General features: G+C 42.0%; 1 protein-coding gene and 1 long non-coding RNA gene across 6 annotated transcripts in view; one reads left to right on the top strand and one right to left on the bottom strand.

The window, feature by feature from the left end:
• ephb1 (EPH receptor B1) overlaps positions 1–3,180 on the bottom strand; it is a 272,902-nt gene extending 269,722 nt beyond the window's left edge. The window contains exon 1 of the mRNA XM_081723885.1: positions 3,013–3,180. Within this exon, the coding sequence (XP_081580011.1) occupies positions 3,013–3,067 (55 nt within the window). The 5' untranslated portion in view covers positions 3,068–3,180. The remainder of the gene's footprint in view (positions 1–3,012) is intronic.
• Positions 3,181–6,265: 3,085 nt separating this feature from the next.
• LOC118241731 (uncharacterized) overlaps positions 6,266–10,000 on the top strand; it is a 14,485-nt gene continuing 10,750 nt past the window's right edge. For all 5 annotated transcript variants that reach the window (XR_014126211.1, XR_014126209.1, XR_014126208.1 and 2 more), the window contains exon 1: positions 6,266–7,063. This is a non-coding gene — a long non-coding RNA (uncharacterized LOC118241731). The remainder of the gene's footprint in view (positions 7,064–10,000) is intronic.

Below are 10,000 nucleotides of genomic sequence, written 5' to 3'. Positions count from 1 at the left end.
GTAGAAAAACAACAGTAGAACTCAGGGATGTTTAATAGTGAAAGTAAGAGCATTTCCACACGCACAATGTGAAGGGAATTCAAGGGATTGGGACTAAACAGCTGTGTAGTCTTAAGAAAACCACTCGTCAGTGAGGCTAACTGATAAAAACACCTTCAATTTGCTATGGAGTGTAAAGATTGGACTCTGGAGCAATGGAAGGTCATGTGGTCTGATGAGTCCAGATTTACCCTGTTCCAGAGTGATGGGCGCATCAGGGTAAGAAGAGAGGCGGCTGAAGTGATGCACCCATCATGCCTAGTGCCTCCCGTACAAGCCTGTGGGGGCAGTGCTATGATCTGGGGTTGCTGCAGTTGGTCAGGTCTAGGTTCAGCAACGTTATGTGCCCAAAGAATGAGGTCAGCTGACTACCTGAATATATGAAAGCTAAAGGCGGTCCAATGAAATATTAGAGTGTGTGACCTTTTTTTTGGCCAGGCAGTGTATGTTATATATAAAAGCATATATGAGCACACTGTTTATATAAAGGGAGAGATGTCTGATGTCTGATGTCTAATGTCTAATGTCTGATGTCTGATTTTCTCTGCTGTCTCTCTTACTCCATCTTAAGGTCACGGTTGCAGGTGAACCCGTGTAGGTGGCAGCCCTGTGGTCATCAGATTGCCATTGACCAGCACTTATGGACATCGGAATGCTGTAGGCCGCGCACTTATGGACATCAAAACACTGTAGACCAGGACTTCTAGACGTTGGAACACCATAGACTGGCACTTTTAGATGAAAGCAAGGGATTTGTAAACACAGCAGGCTGTCACCAGAGACGTCTCAGTGCAGCGGACCTGATCATTTGGTATACAGAGATTCTCTCTCACTCTCACTGCTTCCTGCCCATGTTTCAGTCTTCACACTGCAGTGCTATTGGAATCCAAGGATCTGGCACGTGATGAATAGATGTGGTGATCTGTAATAACTGTAGTTAATAATACAAGAGTTTTCTTAGTCACAGAGCCACGAGAAGGTCAAAGCAGCAACGTCAGGACTAAATGTAGACCACTCGTTAATCACCCGCACGCACGCATGCATGCTCGCGCTGAATGAGAGAGCAAGAAAGAGAGCGAGGAAGGTACCTGAGTGTGTGTGTGTGTGTGTGTGTGTTCAGCTCTAGTCCTGGACACCCAGCACCCTGTTCCAGCCCACCAGATTTAGTTCAAAAAGGCTTTTTTCATACCTGGGGGTTGCAGTAGGTGTGTGAAGCCTTTAAGATCATTGGGTCACCAGCACCAGAAACCACCGGCCCACACGCTGCTCATCTACAAACACTCTACTGGGCCTGTGTCTGTGTGTGTGTGTGTGTGTGTGTCTGTGTGTGTCTGTGTCTGTGTGTGTGTGTGTGTGTGTGTGTGTGTGTGTGTGTGTGCGCGTGTGTGTGTGTGTGTGTGTGCGTGTCTGTGTCTGTGTGTGTGTGTGTGCGTGTGTGTGTGTGCGTGTGTGTGAGTGTGTGTGTGTGTCTGTGTGTGTGTGTCTGTGTGTGTGTGCGCGTGTGTGCGCGTGTGTGCGTGTGTGTGCGTGTGAGCGCGTGTGTGCGCGTGTGTGCGCGTGTGTGTGTGTGTGTGTGTGTGTGTGTGTGTGTGCGTGAGTGCGTGTGTGCGTGTGTGCGTGTGTGCGTGAGTGTGCGTGTGTGTGTGTGAGAGTGTGTGTGTGTGTGCGTGTGTGCGTGTGTGCGTGTGTGTGTGTGTGTGTGAGTGTGTGTGTGTGTGTGTGTGTGTGTGTGTGTGTGTGTGTGGGTGTGTGTGTGTGTGTGTGTGTGTGGGGGGGGGGGGGGGGGGGGGGGTTAACTGAAGCTGAAGACATGATTCCAACCGAAATGCTCGCTGCTCATTCCTATGTGTGCTGACACTGGCCTCCCGTGACCCCACAGCAGTGAGCCTGCACGGGAGAAGGAGCCTCTGTCCAAGCACGGGAGATGAACAAGTCCCCGGGCCGCAGTGGGTCAGTCGTGGGCATTCCCACTGAAACAGCAGCCCATGAGCTCCACTAACCCCCATCATCTACACACCAACACCACTAACCCCCATCATCTACACACGAGCTCCACTAACCCCCATCATCTATACACCAACTCCACTAACCCCCATCGTCTACACACGAGCTCCACTAACCCCCATCATCTACACACCAACACCACTAACCCCCATCATCTACGCACGAGCTCCACTAACCCCCATCATCTATACACCAACTCCACTAACCCTCATCGTCTACACACGAGCTCCACTAACCCCCATCATCTACACACCAACACCACTAACTCCCATCATCTAAACATAAGCTCCACTAACCCCCATCTTCTATACACCAACTACACTAACCCCCATCATCTACACACCAACACCACTAATGCTCATCATCTATACACCAACTCCACTAACCCCCATCATCTACACACGAGTTCCACTAACCTCCATCATCTACACATGAGCTCCACTAACCCCCATCATCTACACACCAACACCACTAACCCCCATCATCTCGTTGATTCCTCTCTTGCCGGACCAAAGATACACAGTAGAATTAACACACAATCACATTCTCACACATACACATACACACACACATACACACACTACCCTGAAGCTTTATCTTACAGGAGCATTGAGAGAAGAGAGACAGATGAAGACATTTATCACTGAGCTGGGAGAGAGTTCCACATTTAATAATGCATATACTCTAAAATTACCTACATTAAACATATATAATTAAAGCCCTTAACCATGTTTCAGGATTAATTAATTAGTCTCATTTACCAAAATGCAAAGGGTTGGAAAAGGTTTGGCCTGTTACTGTAATGACGTTGGTCACAGAGATGGGGCTGCTAAATGAATATCATTATTTATCGCATCCCAAACAATCGTGTCTGTGTACAGCTCAGTGATATACGGCGATTAACACACACAGCTCAGAGCATTTACTCTGGAAACAGGTGTGTTAAACGTGATCTGGGGTCGTACCAACCTGCAGCAGAATCTGTCCCAGCGTGGGCCTGCTTGAGACCTCTGATGTCATTCATGTTTTGTTCAGTCTGTGGCCAGAAAATTAGATGCACAATCACTGTCTTAAAATCTCCTCTACGAAGGAACTGACCCTACACATCCCAGAAGCAGCCACCGTCACTATGATACTGCAGAGAGAGAGAGAGAGAGAGAGGCCATATCAGATACCAGAACCTTTTATAATAATTATTATTATTTTATTATTATTAATAGTAATAGGAGTATTGTTGTTGTTGTTGTTATCGTTGTTGTTGTTGTTATCGTTGTTGTTATTTCTATTATTGTTGGCAGTTGTAGTATTGGTGACGTCCCGAGTGCAGCAGGACAGGGACACACAGACCTCTCATGACTTATAACTCACATATAACGGTCCAGTGAACAGTGAACACTAACACTAACACTGACACTGACATGCACATGAACACGAGTAATGACCAACAGTGAAGTTCACACACACACACACACACACACACACTGCACGTGGCGGGCCATAGCACGTGATCTGCAGGAAGGGGAGCGTACCATGACAGTATTGTCTTTTGTTTATCATGTTAATTTCTTCATCAAAGCTTTGGTAATACAAATGTGAATATATTTGTCATGCCAATAAAGCACCACTGAACTGAACTGAATTTAATTGAACCGAGAGAGAGAGAGAGAGAGAGAGAGAGCAAAAGAGAGCAACGGGAAGAAACACGTGAGACCAGTGCTGTACAGGGGACGCTGGTACAGGTGGAGCCAGGGCCTGTGTTTATGGATCCAGAGTTGGGTCAGGAGCGGAATCAGTAGTCAGGTCAGGAGCCGGAACCGAAGCAGAACACTGGAGGAGTGATCCATGACGGACAGGTCATTGCGTGCGCACCCAGGGTCTCCGTGGACTTCGTGGGTTATTAGATCAAACACACTATTATTCCACCGTAATGAAACCTCGCGCTCTCCTTCTCTGCTGCACAAAGAGTAGCAGCGCACTAAACTGTTAAGAAAAAGCAATTTCTGCCCACTGCTACCTGGAACCCCGAAGCCCTGACCAACCCCAACCATGCTGTGCCGTCTCAGCTCTTTGCCCTTTTTTTGGTCTTACTTGGCCAAAACCCATATAGTGAGAACAATCTCTTCCTGGGGCCCAAAGCCCCTGGTGACGCCCCTGCCAGTGGTCCTCCTTTCATCAGCTGTGCAAGCAAACTTCTTCTGAAGCTGTAGGAGGAGGAGCCAGTCTACATGTGAAAGAGCAGATGTTTAACCGGAACATTCATTCCACAAGGTTCTGGTGTTCCTAGAGTGCGAATCAGTTCTTTGTGCATTGAGTTTCTTAGCTTCATTGCTGCCATAGCAACAACTGGCCATGCAAACAGATATGTCCAATGCAATGTCTATTCCCATTAAAATGCCTCGCAACTGGAAACAACAAACTGTTCATCCAACCTTCTCCTGTGAGTATTACACACACACACACACACACACACACACACACACACACACACACACGAATCTTCTCCTGTGAGTATTACACACAAACACAGGCCTTCTTCTGTGAGTATTACACACACACACAGGCCTTCTTCTGTGAGTATTACACACACACACAGGCCTTCTTCTGTGAGTATTACACACACACACAGGCCTTCTTCTGTGAGTATTACACACACAGCCCCTGGCAGTGATGTATGATGAGGACTGAGTGATAAAGATGGAACCTTTGTGCTAGTTATTCGAGTGGCTGTGTTAATAAATAACTAGTACAAAAGGATCGATTGGTATCACCACTTCCTGCATGCGTGTTACTGTGGGAGTAACACGTGTGTTCCTGCATGTGTGTTACTGAGGTTACTGCAGTACTTCATCTGATCATTTATAGCTTTATTGTAATATACACTTATATTACATAATATAATACACATTCATATATTAGTATATACTTATATTACGTAATACATTACATGTCCATATATTAGTATACACTTATATTACATAATATAATACACTACATGTCCATATATTAGTATACACTTATATTACTTAATATAATACACTAAATGTCCATATATTAGTATACGCTTATATTACTTAATATAATACACTACATGTACATATATTAGTATACACTTATATTACTTAATATAATACACTACATGTCCATATATTAGTATACGCTTATATTCTTTAATATAATACACTACATGTACATATATTAGTATACACTTATATTATTTGTACATATATTAGTATACACTTATATTACTTAATATAATACACTACATGCACATATATTAGTATACACTTATATTACATAATATAATACACTAAATGTCCACATATTAGTATACGCTTATATTACTTGTACATATATTAGTATAGGCTTATATTACTTCATATAATACCATATATTAGTATACACTTATATTACTTAATAGAATACACTGCATGTTCATATATTACTTAATATAATGCACTACATGTACATATATTAGTATACACAGATTACTTATTATAATACACTACATGTACATAAATTAGTATATACTTATATTACTTAATATAATACACTACATGTCTATATATTAGCATACGCTTATATTACTTAATATAATACACTGCATGTACATATATTACTTAATATAATGCACTACATTTACATATATTTGTATACACAAATTACTTAATATAATACACTACATGTTCATATATTAGAATATACATATTACTTAATATAATACACTACATGTCCATATATTAGAATATACATATTACTTAATATAATACACATGTCCATATATTAGTACACACTTATATTACTTAATATAATACATTGCATGTATTTATATATATTAGTATACGCTTATATTACTTAATATAATACACTGCATGTACATATATTACTTAATATAATGCACTACATGTACATTTATTAATATACAGTTATATTACTTAATATTATACACTGCATGTACATATATTGCTATACACTTATATTACTTGTACATATATTAGTATATACTTATATTATGTAACGTAATAAACTACATGTACATATATTAGTGTACAATCATATTACTTAATATAATACACTACTTGTTCATAGATTAGTATATGCTTATATTATTTGTACATATATTAGTATAGGCTTATATTACTTAATACAATACAATACATGTCTATATATTAGTATACGCTATGTCCATATATTAGTACACACTTATATTAGTTAATATAATACACTACATATCCATAAATTAGTATATACATATTACTTAATATAATACACTACATGTACATATATTAGTATACACTTATATTACTTTTATAAATATTAGTATACTCTTATATTACTTAATATAATACACTACATGTCCATATATTTGTATATGCTTTTATTATCACTGTGGGGGCAGAAGTTTGGATGAACAGCATCCGGACAACATTAACCTGATAAGCGCCACACTATCAACACTTATTGGATTGACATGTTACATTCTACTCACATAAAAGTAAATACTTTTTTTTTTTGGAAGTGCTGCGCATATATTTATATATTTTTTAATTCATTTCTTTCAGATTTTATACATATTTTTTCTATATATAGCACAATTACCACAATTATATTTATCCATAACTATCTTTATCTTATATATATATATAATAAAGTCATGTAATTAAGTTCAATTACACACAGTAGGCTTTAGTTTACCTTTGGTAAAGGCACTTTCTAATTCCAGACCTTTTGAGGGAAATGTCGACAGGTAGCAGAACGCTACGTCCTTGCCCACAGAACTCTGTCCACTTGTAACCCCCACTTGTACATTTCGTACCCGGATATGTATAGTCTCCTGTTCTGGTTGCCAAACTCCTGCGAGCGGTACTTTTTTTTAGCAAGCGCCGGCGTGGGTACTCTTCTGCTGTCTGAATTCACTCACTAGCGCAGTTAGCAGCGCTATCTTTATCTGGTTTGCTCTCCGCTTCACTGGGCCTCAACGGGGCTTATAGCAGGAGTGGACCACGCAAGAAAGAATGAAATGGTAATCTAATCACATTTGTGTTGTTTTAAAATCTATTACTCAAATTTAAATGAAGGAAACAGTCTGATCCTGTATGCGGGAATTTCATCATGGCAACTCCTCATGTGCATGTGTGTACAACGTCTGGACACACTCCTGGTGAGTACGGACGGTGTCCTAGGGTTATCTCAACCTGGAACTGCTGCTACGGTCTCTGACTCTACTGTCGCAGGCTACCAGGTCATTTCAGATTCACTACCAGGTCATTTCAGGTTCATTACCAGGTCATTTCATGTTCATTACCAGGCCAGTTCAGGTTCACTACCAGGTCTGTTCAGGTTCATTTGAACATGTTTCTGAGCAGGGAATGAGTCTGGGGTTGCTAAGGACTTTGCTTCGTCGCTATGCAATCACTGAATGTGGCAGAATACACATTCTACACATGACATTCGATCTCTATATCTACACACACACACACACACACACACACTTAATGTATTCAAATACATTGAGGCTCTGATGATCATATGTATATCACTGTAGGCAGCATCAGAGCTCAGACCCACAATACAGTAAGAGATAAACAGAGAGAGAGAGAGAAGGAGTGAGAGACCAGGAGAGTGTGAGAAAGCAGAGGCATCAACTGGGTACTGTACTTTTCATCCAGCAAAGGGCTGCCCGATTACCAGGCTGCAGCCAGCAGAGTAGCACTAAACTACAGAGCCATTAAAGTGAAGGGTTGGCCTTATGACAAATCTAACACACACACACACTGGAGGAGTGAGTGATCTAACACACACACTGGAGGAGTGAGTGATCTAACACACACACTGGAGGAGAGAGTGATCTAACACACACACTGGAGGAGTGAGTGATCTAACACACACACTGGAGGAGAGAGTGATCTAACACACACACTGGAGGAGAGAGTGATCTAACACACACACTGGAGGAGAGAGTGATCTAACACACACACTGGAGGAGAGAGTGATCTAACACACACACTGGAGGAGAGAGTGATCTAACACACACACTGGAGGAGAGAGTGATCTAACACACACACTGGAGGAGCAAGTGATCTAACACACACTGGAGGAGTGAGTGATTTAATACACACTGGAGGAGAGAGTGATCTAACACACACTGGAGGAGTGAGTGATCTAACACACACTGGAGGAGTGAGTGATTTAATACACACTGGAGGAGTGAGTGATCTAACACATACTGGAGGAGTGAGTAATTTACCACACACTGGAGGAGTGAGTAATCTAACACACACACTGGAGGAGTGAGTGATCTAATACAGACCAGAGGAGTGAGTGATCTAACACACACACTGGAGGAGAGAGTGATCTAACACACACACTGAAGGAGTGAGTGATCTAACACACACTGGAGGAGTGATTGATCTAACACACACACTGGAGGAGTGAGTGATCTAACACACACCGGAGGAGTGAGTGATCTAACACACATACACTGGAGGAGAGAGTGATCTAACACACACTCTGGAGGAGTGAGTGATCTAAAACACACTGGAGGAGTGAGTGATCTAACACACATACACTGGAGGAGAGAGTGATCTAACAGCCTTTGAGGAGAGGCTCTTTACTGAAACCAGTTTACGCTTTTAGAAGCGTTATTAGCCTTCTGGTTCAGGTGCCACAGGGAACGTGTGAGGGTGAGCCCCGTTTAGCCCAGACCGAGCCACGAGGCATGGTGGGTTTTCTGTCCACTGAAACATTTGGTTACCCAAGTGTCATCTGATTACTTGAATAACAATCCCTGCTTTGCACGCACGCACGCACGCACACACACACACACACACACACACACACACACACACACACACACACACACGCACACACACCTCACAGGGCATGGCACCTCAGCAAATGCAGTCTCTTAAGTAAAAAACCCATTTAGTGGAAACAGGTCTCTTTGTCCATCAGGGTTTAGAGTTCGCCTGCAGCCTGTGGTCCACAGTCCATCCTTGTGTCACTCAAACGAAATCATTGTGATGGAAACTCTGGTTTCTTGTGGGTTCGCCTGAGGTCTGACACACAGCCTGGCTGTGAAGGAGAGTGGAAGGAAACCCTGAGCTGTGGCTCAGACTCGTGGACTCACTTCAGCGCTGAAAAGGTTGTGAACGCGTTTTTGACTGGACTGTCTAAGCTCGGAAAGGACCATGTAAATTCACATTTCAGTACACGTTAATATTACACTACACGTCCATACTTTAGTATACACGAACCCTAAAACTGTGCAAAAGTCTTACGCCAACATTGGATTTGTTGCTTACGTAATGGTATAATTATTTTTTAAAAAAGGATAACAGGATAAATGGATATGGAATAGTTTCTAAAGTCTTCATCAGGTTAGAGCCAGGTTCCTTCTGGTGTGAAAGGAGGTCACTCAATCCTTGCCACCGTGACCTATAGAAGTTTTTTTCCTGATTTTCCTGGGTTGTTGTTTTTTTTACACTGCATACAAAATTCCTGTATTTTCTCACTGAGCACACGAGAAATAATTCTATAGAGTCATTATGCCACAGCCGAAAGCATAAGAGTAACGGTGGTCTAAGGCTTTTACGCAGTACTGTATATTAGACTACTTATCATATATGCTTCTATGGCAGACATGCATATGAGAATATTCTGTTCCAAAATTAGTTCACTACAGCACGAAAAGTGTTGTAGCACACGACACATCACGACCAGGCCATATTTGTAATGTCAGCCCTCATTCCACCTATTTAATATGAGCTTACACTGAATGTTCATATCAGGTAGGTTATGAGAGAGAACTCCAGAACTTTCCAGAACTTCTTAAAACTAACATCCGGGCTGTGGGCTTCCACCACGCATGGCCCCACCTCGCTCTCGTTGAACAGCCGCTTGCCTTGATGACGGATGGACGTGCCTCTGATCTGGTGGCGTCTTTGCCAAACATCAAGGC

Source organism: Electrophorus electricus, chromosome 11, assembly GCF_041902795.1.
Source record: "Electrophorus electricus isolate QZ-2024a chromosome 11, ASM4190279v1, whole genome shotgun sequence".
In the NCBI taxonomy this organism is placed as follows: domain Eukaryota; kingdom Metazoa; phylum Chordata; class Actinopteri; order Gymnotiformes; family Gymnotidae; genus Electrophorus; species Electrophorus electricus.
This window is presented reverse-complemented; position numbering and strand designations above follow the sequence as displayed.